The sequence below is a fragment of the Miniopterus natalensis genome, chromosome 4 (genome assembly GCF_054644295.1).
Source record: "Miniopterus natalensis isolate mMinNat1 chromosome 4, mMinNat1.hap1, whole genome shotgun sequence".
Taxonomy (NCBI): domain Eukaryota; kingdom Metazoa; phylum Chordata; class Mammalia; order Chiroptera; family Miniopteridae; genus Miniopterus; species Miniopterus natalensis.
This window is the reverse complement of record NC_142084.1, coordinates 20,389,827-20,408,820: the sequence shown is the minus strand read 5'-3', so window position 1 is coordinate 20,408,820 and position 18,994 is coordinate 20,389,827. Positions and strand designations below refer to the sequence as shown.

Genomic DNA, 18,994 nt, shown 5'->3' with positions numbered 1-18,994 from the left:
ATCAATGGAAATTCCATTGGGGCAAAAGCCATGTCACGTGTTTCTTAGTTCACGCCTCCTCCCCTTCCAGCACTGTGCAGTGCTGTGCCAGACACGGGGAGAGACTCCGAAGAGGCCTGAACTAAAGTCGAGTTCCCTTTAAACATCAGTTGAGAAAAAAGTGCCACACTACTATGGGGGCAAAGATGATGCCTCAAAGGAACTGCCTCAGTTTCCCCATGATACTTATTTTTATCTATTATTTATTGAGGGTTTACTGTGAATGCTGGTTAAATTCATGTGATACAACAGTTATCTGCACAGCAACCCCAAAAGGTGGGGCTACTATAATCCCCTAGGCTAGAAGGTCAAGGGCCAAGGGGTAGAGAATGGTGTGAAGCCCAGATAGTCCTGGGCCCTGAGAAGACAGCAGACGACATCACATTCCTCAGGGAGAGCTCTGGGGAGAGTCCAGCTGGGCTGGACACACAGAGCCAGGTGCACAGAGATTTGGGGAAGGAGCTGTCTGGTCACCAGACCCAAGCTTGTTCCAGATGTTGACTTTTCCTTTAAAGTTCAGCAGATGATTGGGCTCTGGACCCAAGAGGAGAAACAGACACCAGCTTCAAGTTTCAGAGCTAGACGCAAGCCCTGACCTCCTCCCCACATCCACCCCAGGCTTGCGCAGACCCTTAGGAGGAGCGCTTGCATGGCGCCCGGCCTGAACACGTGCTCTTCACAGGGGAGTGCGTAACTGGTGGCCCCGGGCCTGCAGGCCTGCTGCCTGTTTAGATACTCTCGTGCTAGTTCAGCCTCAGTTCTGCCCTAACAAAGGCCCAGGGTTGAGTATGCTTGGCTCCTGGCTAACTGGAAAATCCTTTGAGGTTTCCATGAGTGTGCCGGGAGCTCAGGACAGAAGTGGCCTTTGACACCAGATGGAACAGTCCAGTAACAGTCCAGGGCATCTCGGTGGTGAGTGTGACATAGGCTTTAGGAAGAAGAGTCAAGTGGCAGCTTGAAGCAAACCAGGAGTAGGCCTGAAGCCGTCAAGATACTCTGTAGGTGCCTGGTAAGGCCTGGTGGGTTCTGACCAACAGAAAGAACTACAAGCATGAGTGGACAGCTCCCACCACCATTCCTACAGCAAGTGGGCAACCCCCAGTCACCTCAGCAGCCAGAACAGCCTGACTAGGGACTCCTCCCTCTCTTCACTTTAGCCCTAACGTAACACCATGCTGTAAGGGGTGGTGGTAGGAGCTGTCCACACATGCTTTCTGTTGGTCAGAACCCACCAGGCCTCACCAGGCATCTACAGAGTACCTTGACGGCTTCAGGCCTACTCCTGGTTTGCTTCAAGCTGCCACTTGACTCTTCTTCCTAAAGCACACACACTGTGCAGGCGTGGGAAAGCTCTTCACGTGCATCCTCTCGCTTCAGCCTCATAATAACCCTACGAGGCAGCTACTGCTATCCTCAGTCAACAGACTGTAACACCACGGCTAAGAGATGTGATTTGCCTAAAGCCACAATTAGAAATGGCAGCTCTGACACCAAGGTCCACACTCTTAACCGCCCAGCTCCACCGCCTCTAACTGATTTCACTGAAAGTCATGGCCAGGAAGGAAATGTCAGCTCCCTGCTCCAGAGCCACCTAGGCCTAGGTGGGCCCTGCAGCTCACCATCCTATTAGCAATCACTGAGCATCCAGACCTCCACTCATCTCTCCACGAGGGGCTTCTGAAGGCAGGAGGCCTGGCCCTGCCATTCCAAAATGGCCTTGTGTTGCATACCCCCATCACCATGCCTGCAATTGTCTATGCCACCTGTAAGGGTCTGGGCCTCGCAGAGAGGAAAACAATCCCTCCATAGTGCCTTTCAGGTGACTAGAAAAGCAGGGCACTCTGGTTAACTGCTTAATGCACATCCTCCAGGAAATGTTTCCCAACACCTACTCACAGCACATGTGGTCTTGCATCATCACCAAGTTTCTCTTGCCTGTACCTGTCCCTGGACAGAAAGCTCCTTGGGGTGGAGATAGGTCTTCCTCTGGCTTACATCCCAGTGCCAGACATATCGCAACTCTCAGTTGCTAAACGGTGGTACTTCCCTCACATGCCTTGTGTCTGGGCCACATTCTTGACTAGGCCCTGAGCTACTTAAGGGCTGGTACCCTGGCTTCTCCCTCTTTTGATAACTTCCCCAAGCTCTCAGAAGAGGCTGCTGGCACCCAGTGGGTGCATACAGCACAGATGAGAGGATGGCAGAGCCCCTCTCCCATCTCTCACAGGGCTGGTTGACACCATTTTCTTTTGTAGTTCTCAAAGAAGCCTTCCTGAGCCAGTTCATCTCCAGGCCCATCACCCAGCGCACCTTGGCCCGTTTATGTCCTCCAGAGCACTTATGAAAGTTAGTAACCATCTAGGTTGGTTGGTTCTTTCTCCTAATTAAACTGTGAGCTCTAGGGAGCAAAGACCATTTCTGCCTCCATCATGCCTATGTTCTCAGAGCCTAGTACAGTGCCTGGCACATAATAAGTGCTCAATAAATATGTGAAATAAATGGGAAAGGGTTTTCAATAAAACAAAGGCAAACAGCAGAATAGAGAGCTCATCCACCTTTCCTTTTCACTCAAGGACCAAAACCAAAGTTCTGAGTGGGCAGATGCCTAGGACTTCCAAATATCCACATGTTCTCACATCCCAGCCTAAGAGGCTAAGGGCAGGTCACCTTCCGAGAGCAGTCAGTGTGGGTGTGCGGCACTGTTCTAAGGAGCGGAATGGAGCAGTGTTTTTGCTGGATGTAGCCTCAGAGTTCAGCTCCTATCCCATCAGGCCATAGAACACAGGTGACCACAGGAGTGACCAAGCATAGCACTACTGGCTTAGGATGTCTCCCCAGATGTTGGTCTTGCAGGCCTGGCACCATGATGGGCACTGGCATTAGGCAATGGTCATGCTAGTGACTCAGCACTGTATGCAGACAAAAAAAAAATAGTTCAGATTCAGCTAACTCTGGCTTTGTGGAAGGCCTTGGTAAAACTTAAAAATCTGTATAACAGGGGTTAACTTGGCTAATATCAGAGTAAGGATCTGCTGTAAGCTACTTTTCCAGTTCTGGTAATGGGCTGCCCTGACCATTCCCACTCCCCTTTGTGATCGCTATCATAAACCTATGATAGCTGGGGACATGTGTGACGGGTGTGGGTTGCAAACAGGATCAAGATCTCTGGCCGCCATGAGGACGGACTGTGACTGTGACTTCATAAGCACTGTGCTCAGTTTCAGAGTCAGCCAGGCACAGAAAAGCAAACTGTACAGGTTTGCTGTGTGGCACAGACACTAGCTGCTTCAGACATGATGAAGCAATGGTATGCCCCATATCATTACCTGCAAACTAAATAGAGAAAGCTTCATGTTGTATTTGACCTAATGACAGTGTCTATGAAAACTCCAGTGATGGGGGCGCTGTGGCACTTGGGAACCAGGAAACACAGGCTGGCTGAGTTTGCACATTGTGTCGGCCTTCCCTCTACAGTCAAAGCCCCTTTGGCTCTCACAGCAGCCTGGAGTTGGTGGAGCAGGACTCTTGTGTCCATTTGAGTTGTAAGGAAACAGGGAACCAGGAGGTTAAGTGACTCAGTCTAGGTCACACCGCATGTAAACTGCCAAGCCAGAACTAGAACATGTCCTCTGATTTCTATCTAGTGACTTCTCCCCTGGTCTCCTTGATGACTGCCAGGCGTGTCACATTAATTCGGGGCCTCTGTTTCTTTATCTCTATAGTGAGAAGAATTATGCCTGGCTCATGCTACGAGGCATGCCACCTGTAACAGTCTCTGACAAGCAGAGGGTCAAAAGTCCCAGGACATATGCAAACACCTCACAACTAAAACACACCAATTATGACTATGCTTTTCATGGGGGAACCCTTGGTCTTGCCTTATGGAGAGACCTGGGAGAGGAAGAAGCAATGCAGCTCTTCTGCTGCCTGACACTAAACTTTGGAAGAGGTACCTTGTCTTGCTAACAATCAAAGGTGCCCCCTCCTGCCACCTACACTGATGGTGTATGGAACAATAAGTGGTAAAAGCATGACAACAGGACAGTAGGATATTGGGCCCTCCTCAAGTCTTTACTGTTTATATGCAACCCCAGACAAGTTCTTTTATGCTCTGAGGCCAGTTTTCTCATCAGCAAAAATGGGGGTGGTACCCCTGTTCAGCTCGCCTCCCACAATTGCTATGGAGCAACCAATAAGATCAATAAGATTTTATATGTGAAAAGGTCCAAGGACCCCCAGAGAGATGGCTGATTCTAAGACTGGGGCAGGGAAAGTCCAGGGTGAGACCAGAATACCTCAAGTCAGTAAGCAAGGAAATGTATAAAAACTGATGGAGACATGGCAAAAGGACACGAGAACCAGCTTCAGGGTCAAAATTTGAGATAACTTGAGCATCATAATGAGTAATGACATGATTGTACATAATCCACTAAATTTAAAAAATCCATGAACCAACATTGATAGTACAAAAAATTGATAGTACAAAAGGGCAGAAGGAAAGCTCTTCTTTACAGAGGACTGCCAACTAATAAATGCAAAAGAAATGACATAAATAGACAAATAACCATTTTTAACCACTATGGAAATAACAGATTCAGGTGAGATCATCAGGAAATGCTAAAGCCACTGGGTAAAACACTGTGATTCAGGATGTGCTGAAATCTGCAGACACTACCTTAATCAAATGATCAAACTAAATAGTACCAATGACAGGACAAAGCTACTTCGGGTGCCTCCTGAAGTGACTCAACATAACTTATGCCATTCTCCTACCAGAACGTTTAACCTGAATCCAAGCATGAGATCAACCCAGACTGAAGGACATTCTGCAGAACAACTGACCTGGCCTCTTCAAAAAGGTCTATGTCAAAACAAAACAAAACACACACACACACACGGTCCGTGTCATAAAAGAATTTTTTAAAAAACTGAGGAACTGTTTAAAATTCTGTAAGGCTAAAGAAACAAAAGAGCCAAATGCAACGTATGATCCTGAAATGGACCCTGGACTGGGAAAGAAAGCCAAATGAATTTATAAAGGACATTATCAGGACAATTGAAGGAATTTCAAAATAAACTACATAATATATAACGGCCCGAAATTAATGTGTGTGCACACATACACACACAAGGTAGGAGCATAAAATGTTAACTGGTGGATCAAAATGAAAATGTTCGTTGCATTATTCTTGTAACTTTACTGTAGGTTTGAAAAGTTTCAAAATAAAAGAAACCAGAAAAAAAAGCTGTCAGAACTGCCAGTGGTGTCACAGTTGACTCAGGCACTCACCTGTCAGGTACTCCAGGACTGCAGCCATGTACACGGGCGCCCCCACTCCAATCCTGTACTTGGGGTGGCCTTTCTTGATGTACCGCAGCATCCGCCCCACAGGGAAGATGACTCCTGCCTTGGCGGACCGGGAGGTTTTGGTGGACTTCTTCTTCCCGCCCCGGCTCGACATGGCGGTGGCCCTGGAACTGGCTCAGTAAACACACTGTGGAAGCAAGAGGCACACCATCAGGATCACTGAGACAGACCCGTTCCCCCTTTCCCCTTACACTCTGGCCCTGGGAGAAATGGGTCCTGCCAGCAGATGCCACCGTCTGTAGTCACTGAGCCCTCGGAGCCCTGCTGATGCTCTATGCTGAAGCACTGTGGCCCCTGAAGAGAGAGTGGCTTAGCTTTTCACATTTTACACCACAACATCAAATTTTATCAGCCACTTCCATTTAATGGTTACTTTGACAATGACTGCTCTTAAGTGTCTTGTTTTTATGCCACATGATGTAAAAGACATTGGGAATTCTTGGCTAAGTTTTATATACTTGTTTAATAATTGCACTCATATACTGGAGACTGAGGCCGACAAATTTTCTGAAGTCTTCATAAAAGAAAAGAAAACTATGTCACCTGCCCTAAAATGAAGCCTTAAAGCCAGGTACCTATGTTCTTTGATGAAATCAGCATCACTACCTTATGATCCTTCACCTGTGAGAGGCAGGAACAGCTCACAGGAGCTCAGTGGGTAGCCAGGTTGAAATAAAAGGCCCCGGACACTTCCAGTCTGCTGTGCTTAGAGAAGTGTTTTTCTATCCCTGCTCCTCCTCCCATTCCCATCCAAAATGCCACTCAGTCTAAAGGATGTCCCCTCTTCAACACCTCTGTGGGGTTCTCTCCTCTGCACCCCAACCGTGACTGGATCCAGGTCGTCACTACCTTAACTAAATGATCACGCATGTCTCCTGAAAAGGTCTCCCACCACTGGCCCTTTCTCCTCTAATCCGCCTGCCCTCCACAGCACACAGATCTGTACACACAGATCTGAATATGCCAGAGTCTGGTCTTAAAGTGTTCCCTCGCTGCCACTATTCCCAAGATAAAATCAGGACCTTTGGCCTGGCAAGCAATGCCCTAGAAATCTAGGCTGGCACACCCATCCAGCTTTATCTTGTACTTCTTGTGGTCACATAAGTTCCCCCCAAATGCCCTCCTCTGCGGTGGCTGTGCTTTGGCTATGACCACCTGCATCCTTCACACTTGCTTTCTGCCCTCTGCCAACCCTCCTCTGAGTGCTCAGATCCAGACACTTCACCCTCTGGGCGCCCATGTGTTTCACACAACAGCACATACCCCCATCTCTCCCATCAGACTGCGAGTTCCCCTGGTGTAGCACCACATGTTAAGGTCTCAACTGTTTGCTAAAAGCATTCAAGTCACCATGCATTCCCTTCAGGAACTACGCTAGGGAATGGAGATAGCAGTGCATAAGACAGTATGGTCCCTGTTCTTGCAGAGCAGGTGGGGAAGAGAGACAAAAAACCCTACAGTCATTTAAATGTAATGGTGAAAGGCTAGTGCAGGGTGCTGGGAGAGGGGCTGTGAAGAGGCCTCTGCCCATTCCAGGGCACCAGGCAAGCCTTCCCTAGAAGATATTTATGCTCTGACCAATGAACCAAATGGGCAGGTCTCCCATTTACTGGTAAACTGAGGTTAGGCTCCATGGTGTGTGGGCCCCTCCAGCTCCAACTGTCCATGCCTCTTTGACCATGGGGGCCAGAGTTAAAAGTCCTTGTTACTCTGACAGCCAACCCTATATCTGGGACATGCTATGGTCTGTACCTAACATCAGTGTGACCAACCCCCAAGATCATCTCAAATTGGCTGCCTGACAGAGATGCCAAAACAGCAGAGAGCTGCATTCCTGGGCACTGTGGGGCAGCTGTGCTGACAGGCCCAACAGAATTAAGAGGCTCAAGCCCTGGTTCTTCAAGATGCTGGAGGGGGCTAAAGTCCCCTGGGAAGAGAACTCTGTCTCTCATCCTATCAAAGGGCACCAAATCTTAACTGCTCAGTGCTAAAGTTAGTAATCATCACTGAGTTGTTCTAAAACAATTAGCTGTATCCATTTCTTGCTGTAATCAGCTCCATTTTAAAACATTCCCTGCAAACAGGTGCCTGTGCTCACTCTGAGCAGGAAGCGGTATGTGTATCATGTGTGCACATGTGTTTGCAGGGAAAGCTGCCACTGGAATTCCTAGCAATCTTCTGCTTTACTACAAATGTGTTTCACAGACCATTTCACAGACCAACCCTACACTCTTGGACTAAGAGCTTTTCAGATCTGAATGTTTCCCCTCTTTCAGGAGAGGCCTGTGGTCAGTGATGATTAATGCAGCTCAGCCCCGTACATATTGGAGCACAGACTTCAGCCCTCTGTCCAGGCAGCCCTGTCTGGGTATGTTTGGGGCCACTCCTGTCCTGCCCCAGAGAGGAGTCACTAGCATTCAGGAACCTGATGGGTTCTAAACACACTTATTCCTTAAAAGTGATGCTCCCCATGCTTCCCTCTGACTCTAGCCAAGAGTCATTACATCATCCACCTGCTGGTAACTCCCAGGTCTCCAGCCCAGTGTGTATCTGGCTGTTGAGCGCCAGAACTCTGTTCTGATTGCCTGCAGCAAGGGTCCACTCGGAAGTCCCATGGGCACCTTAAATTCCTCTGGGTTTTTCAGCCCTATTACTGGCAACATCATGAAAGCCACCAAACAAGTCAACCTGGCCCCATTTTTCTGCCCACCTCCACAGCACCCAATCAGCCAAGCTCTGTTGAACCCACCTCCGTAACTTTTCAAGCCTCTTCCCTTCTCTTTACCCCACCCCAACTTTGGTTCAGCTCTACTTACCTACTTCCCCAGCACCAGTCTCTTTCCATGGACACTAGAGTATCTTTTCCCACTTTGCTAGTTCCTCATTACCATGAGCCAGCCACAAACAGTATCCTTCAACTACTTCCGCAGCAGTGCTTCCTGACACCTGGCCTGGGCTCAGATGGCCAGGCTGCCCAACTTCCTGACTTGTGATACTGTGCCCCAAATGTCTTTATGTATGCTGTTTCTCCTGACCATAACACCCTCTGTCCTCCTGCCAATCTGAACTGTGCTCAGACAAGCCCTCTTCTCGGACCTGACCATGGGACCGGAATTGCTCTCTGCTCCATGTTCCCATAGCACATATCCTGGAACATGTCTGTGTGCCTCCTTCCCCAACTTGACTGAACTGCAAGCTACTTGATGCCAGACACTGTAGTAAACTCACCTCTGGTTCCCTGGATCCTAGGAAAAACGTAAAACATCATGGACCCTCAAGTGCCACTCTGCTGTATGAAGAACATCTTCATGTTTCATTTGAGTCTGGCTCCTCTCTGATAAAGCAGCACTATGTCTTTATCCCTTCCCCAAGGGGGCTATCCTGCAGATTCTATTGCTCACCCCTCCCATGTTCTTTCTGCAATTCTAACTGTAGATCCCCAAGCTACAGCCACAGCTATGAGAATTCTGACGAAGCCATGCAGCCTCATGGCATCCAGTAATGTGTGGGAAAATCACCTTGTAGCTTGCAGTCTCCAGATAAACCCATGAATGTGCAGGTCTAACCTGCAGCTATGGGCAGCTATGGCCAGCCACTAATGTGGGGACAGTAGCTCTGACAGAGTGGCTGTTAAGCACTGTGGTTAATAACTCAAATTCCAAAGTCAGACTTACCTGGTTCAAGTCATGGCTCTGCCACCTACGGCCTATGTGTCCTTGGGCATGTGATATAACCCGAGTCTATTTCCTCATCAGTCAAGTGGAAATGTTGATAGAACAGACCTCAAAGAGTTGAATAAAAGCATGCATACAAGAATATCAGAGAATTAAATAAAAGCATGCATGGAAGGGCCTGACACCCACTGAGTGCTAAGTTAATAAAAATTATGACAAGGAGCATCAGATGAAAAAGGCCACCTTCTTGCAGAACTGGAACTGGGTATTTGTACAGATGAGGCAGCACTAGCTGCTATACGAAATAAGCCCTTACAGCTTATTTCTCACTCATGAAAAGTCCAAACTGGGTTTTCATGACTGGCCAGTGCTTCTCCACAGGATGATTCATGGATCCAGACTCCCATCCTTCCATGCACAATTCCCAGGGTTACCATGGAAGGGAAAAGGCCATGGAGGAAAACGCATGGAGGTTTTCAGGGCCCAGACCTGGAAGTGAGGCACACCACTTCTGACCATGATCCATCAACTAGAACTTGGTAATGTGGCCACACCTAATTGCAATATAAGTTGAGAAATGTCCTCTACCTATTTGCTCAGAAGAAAAAACAGCCAGGTCCTGTCACATGACAAACCAACCTGAAAGCTGACCCTGAAGCCAGGGTCTGGATGACCAGCCAAAACTTGCTAAGCCCTGTTTGATGCATGCCCTGCATCCAGCCTTTTCTTAGAGATGGACAGTTCTACATTATAGAAAAAGTGGCTGATACACTCAGCTTCTCTTCAGAGCAGACATTGCTCACAAGAAAAACAGCAATACCCGTTTGTCACACAGACAAAGCTGTGTCCTTCCTTCCTGGACTCATCATCCAGGAGGAACCTTATTCAGTAAACCAGAAGCCCTCACCCCTGTAGAGTGCCCCACATGCTTTGAAGATGGTGATAGGTATTCAGGCAACCCTGTCATCTGTTCATCACATTATATTAATATACATTAGCTTGGCTGCCTTTTTTACTGTTATCAGGTCAGGAAATGAAGGTTCTGTGGTTGATCCTGGAGGGATCTCTGTGGTCTTTATCTCTGCAACTCCTCCAGCTATAAATCAATCACAACAGACAGGAACCTTGTTTGCAGAAACCCAAAGCTTACTCAGAGACACACTGTTGGAGAGGGCTATACAGAAGGGTGAGCCAGACTTGAGGGAGATGCACGTTTCTGACCACAGGCCCCTCAACAAATGAGATGTGACCTGGACAACATGATCTGTTCTCATAGCACAGGACTAATTAGAAGTCTGGCTGTGAGGATCCCGTGAATAAGATGGACATGAAAACCACAAGCCCTCTACTACTTAGAGGGACCACAGAGGTGAGGACAAAGGGCCATCCTATCTACTTACCTACCACACCACTCCACTCCTCCCCAACATGGCACCCTAACAGGCTCCTCAATGCCTTGCAAACCACCTTCATTCCCACCTCGTCTTTGGCACATGCCACTCGCTCAGTCTGGGCACTCTCTCCAGCCTTCATCTGGGACAATCCTACCCAGTGGTTCTGACACCTTCTCTGGTGATGCAGACCTATCAAGGAGCTCTCTCCTCTGCGTTTCTGCCTTGTGGCCCCCAGTCACACTCTAGTTTGGGGCAGCCCATACCCAGCTCCAGCCTTGTACACAAGGCCCTGCTGACCTCCAGCCGATCCCTCCCTATTTCCAACAACCAGGATTCTACCAGGCTGAGTTGCTCCCAGTTTCTTCAGTGAACATTCCTACTGTGGCCCCTGAACCCAGCTAAAAATTCCTTATAATGTCCCTAGGTCTGTCACCATTCTTTAATATGTTCAATTGTTTTTCTCAATCTTATGTAAAGTGTTCTGCAAATGCAGTCTCGGGCCTTCCTTCCAATCTAATTGCCCCTCTAGAACCAATTTATATAAATATTTTAAAGTCAACTACTCCACCCTTAACACTTGTTACTCTGTATCATCGCTGCCCATTTCCTTGTCTTTCTTCATGCAATGAACCAGTCAGCTCTGCTCACCACTGTATCTCTGCCTGCTAACTGGTAGACTCTCAAATGCTAGCTGGATGGTGACTGACTAGTTGGCATTTACTGTGCATGAGATTCTCTTGACAAAGATGAGGGTAGCATTACCAAAGGTCAAAGGACTCAAAAGATATGGAAGTGAGATACCACTTGGGGACCTTCTCTGCGACCAGTCATATACATAAAACTGGCTAATCCCTGTGGGAGCCCAGACCCTCGAAATCCAGGGAGCTTGTGGAGCTACTTTGGGGATTCCCATGAAAGGAACACCACAACTGTCCTGATACCTGAGGCGGGAGCCACGTAAAGGCCTTCCTACTCCCTGACAATTCTCTGGCTCTAATGACTTCTCTTCCTGCCACTAGACCAGCTCAGTAACACAGACCAGAGAAAAATACTTATCTTCCTCACATCTATAAGAGACTAACCTCTGTTAAAGCTGCAGCAGAAAACACTCTTAAATAAACAGGGCATTCACAAAACCACTGAAATGGTCAATCATGAAGTCTTTTATTACCTAAGCAATGAATGCGTACATATTGACCCCGAACAAATATCGATTAAAACTGCTAGGGAGCTGCTAGTCAGACATCCCTATCTCCAGCACCTGAGGATGAAGGAATTTGAGCTATCAGTGCTCAAGTCACTGTGGCTATGGGAGGACTGCCCCATCCTTTCCCTGCAGCTGGATATATGCTCACATGTCCACATGCATTTGTCACCTTCTCATCAACTCCAATCACGAAGGCGAACCTGTAGGACATTAATCCTATTTACAGCATTCTCTTCTGTTTACTCCTATCGTACCAAATGATTAACAGTGTCGCTGCTGTCATGTCCCCAGAGGCATATGGATATACTACACAACTATCACTCACAGAGCTGGGGTTCACAAGCTACACTCTGATTGGTTCAGAACAGAGACCTGCTCTGATACTCCAGCCAATCAGAAAAACTATCTCCCTCCATTCATAAAACACAACATCATAAAGTGAGCTGGATGATTACAGTCTACCCTGGGGGAATCAAAGGACTGCAAACAGGGAGTGAATGATAAATTAAGATGGCAAATAAATTCTAAACCTCACATTTTATTCCAGCAGATATACCTCCCTCATGTGTTAGATTTTTAGTGGCGGGAAAAAACAAAACCCAAACACAAGTGTTATTTACCACAAGCTTGAAACAGTTTGCAGAAAGCTAGTCTGGGATTAAGATTTCACCTCTACAAACCCTCTCCATGGTGTGCTTCCCCAACTGCACTAAAAGAACCACCACTATTCAGGGTGGGGCAACAGGTTTTACAGTTGTTTGTGTGGAAAATAATACAATACTTAATAAAGAACACAAGAATGAACTCTGATTTTGCATACTCACAACTGTAAACCTACTTTTGTGTCACCTTGTATTTCAACAGTAAGACACTGTCTGCCTGCTTCACCAGGAAACTTTCCTTCACACCTCCTCTTTTAAAGGCTATGTCAGCCCAGCCAGTGTTGCCCAGTGGTTGAATGTCGACCCATGAACCAAGAGGTCACCAGTTCGATTCCCAGCCAGGGCACATGCCCAGGTTGCGGGCTTGATCCCCAGTAAGGGGCGTGCAGGAGGCAGCCGATTGATGTATCTCTCTCATCAGTGTTTCTATCCCTCTACCTTCTCCCTTCTCTCTCTAAAATCAATAAAAACATATTTATAAAATAAAATAAAGGCTGTGTCAAACTACAATGACCACTCCAATGGAAGACTATTAAAGGTCAAATTAAAATGTGAGCTTTGGGAGGGCAGGGCCCTGGTCAGATTTGACATCTAGAAACCATTTGATATTTGTTGACTAGAGGAAGAGTTCCCAGTAAGAATAAATAACTTCTGACCACGTCTCTCTCTTGCCCAGAGCCTTTGATAGCTTCTCACTACTGTTAGGATGAAGTCTAAATCCCTCAGTGTGTTTCTGATCAGGATCCTCTGCGATTTGGCCCTTTTGACTCTCCAGCTTCACCTGACTCTCCTCTTGGATCCAGTCATCCTGAGCCTCTGGCAGCTCCCCAACTTGACCTCTTTTCTCACTGTTCTAAGACTCTGCACATGTGGTCCCCCAGGCCCCAAACACTTATCCTGACCTGCCCGCCTTTGCCCAGCCAATTCCTGCTTGGCCTTTCTGTGCCTGGTAAGCGCTTGCTCCTGGTTAGGTCACCATCCTGGGGGCCACTATGGGAGAAATTGCGGCCTCCTGCACTGACCTCATCACAGCCGCTTGCCTGTCTTTTCAACATGTCAGCTTCCTGAGGAAAAGGACTGAGCACTTCTTGATCATGGTACTGTCCCCAGTGCCTGACTCAGAGTTAATTCTCAGGAAATATTTATTGAAAGACACTAACCTGGCAGGCTTGATCCAAGCAAACAACCACATACTCAGGCTCACTTCTAAGAGCTGAGGTGAGGCCCAATATACTTCTATAGCTACAAAAAGCGGGGAGAACCCATAGGACCAGTATACCCCACTTACCCCTGCCCCTTCCCAGCCCATGTGTCAAGAATGGAGCTCTGAAAAACCCAACACAAATCCAAAGGCACTCAAACAAGAACTAGAGGCTGCTGCAATTCTGATGAACAACACATACGATTCTTGGATTCTGTCAGCTTAGGGTTTTCAGGGTTTTTTTGTTTGTTTCTTTAAATAAATCTCCTTTAAATGACTTGAGGCAGCATTAGCTCTGCAAGTATTAGAGGCAGGTCCCAAATACATGTATTTCAAGCCTCTCTCCAGGGAAGGAATGAGGGCTGTCCTCGAGTTTAGCCATCTCCAGGACCAGAAATGGTAGATAAAGATGCACCACTCCCTGTCCCACTTGGTACAGACCGAGCCAATGACTTATGCTTGGGCACGTGACTCATGGTTAGACAACTCTCAAATTTTAATATAATGTGAAGTATCCCTCCCTCAAACAACTTTCACTTACTTTAACTCCTTCCCTCCTCCTTAATACCTTTATCACCATTACAATGGGAATAGGTGAAAATAAAATGACTGGCCAGAGAGATTTCTCATTCTTCTAAAACTTTTTGAGGGGAGGAGAAAATTTTAAGTTTTGAGTTGTGCAAGGTTGAGATGCCATCGCCCAATTTGGCTAATTGTATACAGACAGGGGTATTAATTCCAGTTATAGCATGAGGTGTCGAAGAACTAGTAACTCTTCTGACAGCAGAGAGTACCCTAAAGGTGGCCTGCAGTAGGTGGATTCCACCTAATTTACAATTGGAGCCTCCCACTCAAATCTAAAGCTGTTCAAAATTCCCGGGACCCTGGAGCAGGGAGCCTTGGAACAAAGCACCCCCCCCCCCCAACAACGTAAAACCTCAAACCACAAAGGTGGAAGAAAGGGGAAGCTAGCAGGAGAGCCCCTCTAATTGTCTACTCTTATAGGCTGTTTATTGAATCATTAAAATCTTACAGGGACTTCATGGTCATTGTAATTATTGAATTCAAGGTTTTTCTCAGCTGTTTCTACAGAAGCCTCTCACTTTCAAACTCAGGAATATTTTCCCTAAAATACTGGAAGGTTCTAACCTCCCAATCTACTAACACGATCCTTGAGTGGTCTGTGGTCCCAGCAAGAGTGGAAGTGGGGCGCACCATCCACACACCTGTTGTCAGGTGACCCTGCAGTAGCATCCTGCACTCTCACCTCAATACTCCACGACACCCCACCCCGTGCCACCCCGCCCCCAGCGAGCCTCTCCCCTCCTGGCCTTCTCCACCCGGGAGCCTGCAGCCTTCCGAAATTACCTTAAAAAAAAACACCCTCCCAACCAAAAAGCAAACAAAAGGCCCATCAGGAGCCCAGCAAGAGCAGCGGGGTGGTTCCCGTGGCCCCTGGCGCGTCTCTGAACCACCCCTGCCCTGCCCTGGCTCTAGCCCCGCGAGTGTCCTCCACCATCCCACCCCCACCCCCACCCCAGCAGACAGAGCCAGGCGCCCACATCGCGGCCACCGGGCCCGACTTATTGTCCCGGGGCCGGCCACTCGCGGGCTGGCGGGGCCTCACCAAGTCCGACTCTGCGCACGACCGGCCCCGGGCGCCCAGGCCCCCTCCGGCCTCGGGCCGGGCCGCCTGCCCGCCCACCCAGGGAAGGGTCGCGGGGAAGCGGCCCGACTGTCCCCTTCCCACAAAAGCGCCCGAGCGCGGCAGAGAAGTTGGCTTCCGGGTTTGCTTTCTGAACAAAACCAAAGGGAATCCCGCGCGGCCCCGGCACGGCCTGGGAAGGCGCCGCGCGCGAGGCCCGGCGTGGGCCGCGCCGAGCCCGGCGGCCCGACCCGGCCCGCGACTCCCGGTGCCGACAGGCCGGGCCGCCCCCAGGCACCGCGGCGGCGGAGCGCGGCGGCCGGGCGGGCGGCGGGGCAGGGCGCGCGGCGAGGGGTCCGCGCGGCACTTACGGGCGGCTCGGCGGCGGCGGCAGCAAGGTGCTCGGCTTGTGCCCTCTGGGCCGCTCGCGCCTTTTCTCTCCGCGCTCCTCGCTGGCCCGCCCGCCTCCTCGCTTCCCGCCCGCACGCCCCGCGCTCGCCCCCTCCGCCCGGCTCCGCTGCCGAATGAACTGGAACCAGTCGCCGCGGCCCCGGGATTCCCACAATGCACCGCGCGCCGCTCGTCACATCCCATCCCGTCCGCGCGCGTCCGGCCGCCCCTCCCGCGCCACCCCGGCCTTGACCCCAGCCCGCCGGCGCGCGCGGGGGCTCTCCTCGCTCCTCGCCCGGACGTCGGTCGGTCTGCCCCCGGCGGCACCGAGGCCCTGGCGTGCGGCCCTGTGCCCGCAGGCACCCCCCGACGCCGGCCGCGGGGTCCCCCCAGCAGCGATGCCCTGGCAGAAGAGCTGCTCCAGCGCACGTCCCAGCCTGTGCGTCGCGAGTGGCACTTACTGAGCGCCTGCCGTGTGCCTGGCCCTCAGCATGGGGCTTTCGCTGCCTCGTCTCTGGATTCCTTCCCTTGAACCCCGGAAAGGAGGCACAACAAATGCTGTTACCACCTTTCCCTCCCCAGCCCATGCAAAAGACCAACCGCGCGCCTCAGACCCCCCTCCCCCGCTGTCTTTAGATAAAAGCCCCCAGCCAACCTTATCTGTCCCTCGAAACTATCCGGCTCCCCTAGGGCGCTTCATCCTGACCCCAGAAGGCTGGACCTGCTTGGCACACGGAAGCCGTTGGCTACTTCTGCTTCCATTGAGCAAACGTTCGCGAATGAACCCAGCTGGGATTCACTGATGCAAACAGCGGTTCTTTAATCACCACGCACGTGTTTTAAAACTGCGGCCAAGCAGAAAGAGGAGGGGCCTCTGAGACCCATCCGTGGATCTCTAAACTAGGTTTCTCTCCCGAAGGCGATAGTGCCCTACCCCGGGTACTTAAATAGGGCCCTCCCTCTGCTCCCCTCCTCTCCACCTGCCACAGTGTTAGGGGGAAGCCACCTGAGCACCGGGCTGTCGACCACATTTGGATAACAATACGCACCCGGCGGAGCTAACTAGCTGCTTAAAGTACCGCCGCCCCTCCCAGCAAAGCCCTCCCAGCCTCAAGCCGCCCCCTAGAGCAGCGGTGGTAACCTCCCCCCTTCACCAAGGTGTTTTACACCGGACTTTGCAAAGCAGCATCCAATACATGTCACTCACGCGTTCACTGATTTACTTAAGTTCTGAAGTCATGCTCCGGGGCCGTGCACCAATTGGGGTGATTAAGATAAAGCAGTGAACAGAACAGGCAAAATTCCCTGCCCTCCTGGAGGTTGCAGTCTAGGAGGGAAGGAAAGGCGAAAGCGATGGTGTGGTAGATGGTATAAATGCTGGGGAGAAAGTAAGGCAGGCAAGGAGGGTAGGGAGTGGGAAATGAGGTGGAGTTTCAAAGTTTAGAGAAGCCCTCCCCGAGAAGGTGACACTGAAGCACAGTCCTGAGGGAACTGAGGAAGTAAGCCACGTGGGTATCTGGGGGAGGAATGTTCCAAGCACCATGAACAGCAGCAAGTGCAAAGCTCCTGAGGCAAAGGAATAGTGTGTTCTTACCACAAAAAATAAATGATAATTATGTGATATGATAGCAGTGTTAACTAACGCTCAAGTGGTAATTATATTGCAGTACATAAACGTGTCAAGTCAACACCTTAAACTTACACAATGTTATATGTCAATAATATTTTGATTTTTTTTAAAAAGAATAGTGAGTGTGTGGTTGGAGTGGAATGAGTGAAGAGGAGTTATAAGAGACAAAACTGGGGAACTGATTTTTTTTGTGTGCCAAAATAAAGCATTAAGGATGTGTGAGGACCCTCCCCCCAGGAAGATGTGGGGGATATCAGAGGAAGGTACAAAGGCCACCTGCCTTGTGACTCTGTCCTTCCCTGGGTCCTTGAGCAGGCCCCTCGGTTCTGCAGGGTCCAGCCACCAGGCAAGATTTCTGGGGGCCACAGCAAGTCAGAAGGATACCAGACTTTACTTATTTACTCAACTGATACTTGCTGAGCACCTACTATGTGCCAGGCCCATGCCAAACTCCTTCCCAAGGAGAGCAACATTCTAGTTGTGTTGCTAGGCCAGGCCTGTATGGAGAGAGGAAGATGCCTGCAGCCTGCTGGTGCCTTGGTGGTGGGCAAACTTGACGCTTCTTCTTCCCCAGGTCCTCGGTGATGGCCAAGGCCAGACACAGAGGATGACTGTCCAGTAAATGTCAAGGGGGCCAAGAAGTAACTCACTCACCTCCACCCCAGCATTGGTTTCTGCTGGTGAAGCATTGGTTTTTGCTGGTGACTTGGAAGTGGGTAATGTTGAAAAGGCCAATTTCGCTCTCCATCTTATTGCACACTCACCATGTGCCAGGTCACATTCTTCCCATCATTTCACCCTCACAGAAGCCTCAGCAGGCAGGCTATTTCTGAAACATTTCTAGCCTCATTTTACAGCTGAAGACACTACAGATTAGGGAAACTAAGAAATATGCCTGAGATCACAGAGAGGGCAAGCTGACGCTGGGATTCAAATCTGGATTCATCTGGATCCTGAGCTCTCATGGTTCAGAACTGAAGAGAGCCTTTCCAGGGGCTTGGCTTCCTCTGCACCCAGCATCCACCCTCCCCACACCCCTCAATTCAGCGTGGGTCTCTTTGTCCCCACTCAGTCATGCATCACTGTCCTTGGGTTAGAGTCCACACTCCTCCAAGGGCTGATCTTGGTGTCCTCCCACCCCTTCATGCCCCTCCTCAGTGTACCATTCTCATAGAACTCTAGGAATATTGCCTCCTGGAGCTCTTCAATGCAGAGGCCCTGTCCCCACCTCTCTCCAGAAGGTTCCACCCTCCCATCCCCTACCCCCCACCCCTCACCACCCTGAGCCTTAGGTATTTTTGCCTTCATGGGCCTCTCTTCCTCCATTTAAAACAAAGACAAACAAACAAAGAAAAGCCCTGCATTGGCAGGATATCCAGACCTACTGAGGCAGGACAGTAAGAAGCTAGGAAAATTTCTCTGCTAGTGGAATGGGAAATTGAGACAGAAAGCTGAACAAACTAGCCGAGCAATTTACAGCCAAACACAGAAGTTCCTGTCTCTCAAGATAACATCTAGGCCTCAGCTGTATTTCAGCTCCAGGCCAGAAAAGCAGCAAAACCAGGTGGATGACGCCAGGACCAGCTGCAGTGACTAATGACCCCCTCCCCTAACACTGACCAATCAGTAGAGACCACGACCCTGAAAGAGCAAACTTAGAAAACTGATGAATATTCTGCTGAAACACTCCCCTGAGACCTCCCCTAAGATTCTCACCTACAAGAGATTTATTTATTTATTTATTTATTTATTTATTTATTTATTTATTTATTTATTTTTAAATA

The 18,994-nt window shown here is 49.5% G+C and overlaps 1 protein-coding gene across 4 annotated transcripts in view; it reads right to left on the bottom strand.

Annotated features, from left to right (window-relative positions):
- MACROH2A1 (macroH2A.1 histone) overlaps window positions 1-15,673 on the bottom strand; it is a 76,995-nt gene extending 61,322 nt beyond the window's left edge. For all 4 annotated transcript variants that reach the window (XM_087816372.1, XM_087816374.1, XM_087816373.1 and 1 more), the window contains exons 1-2: window positions 15,562-15,673; window positions 5,330-5,534 (exon numbers count right to left, since the gene is read on the bottom strand). In XM_087816372.1, coding sequence (XP_087672498.1) covers window positions 5,330-5,501 — 172 coding nt within the window. In that variant the 5' untranslated portion in view covers window positions 5,502-5,534; window positions 15,562-15,673. The remainder of the gene's footprint in view (window positions 1-5,329; window positions 5,535-15,561) is intronic.
- Window positions 15,674-18,994: the final 3,321 nt, after the last annotated feature.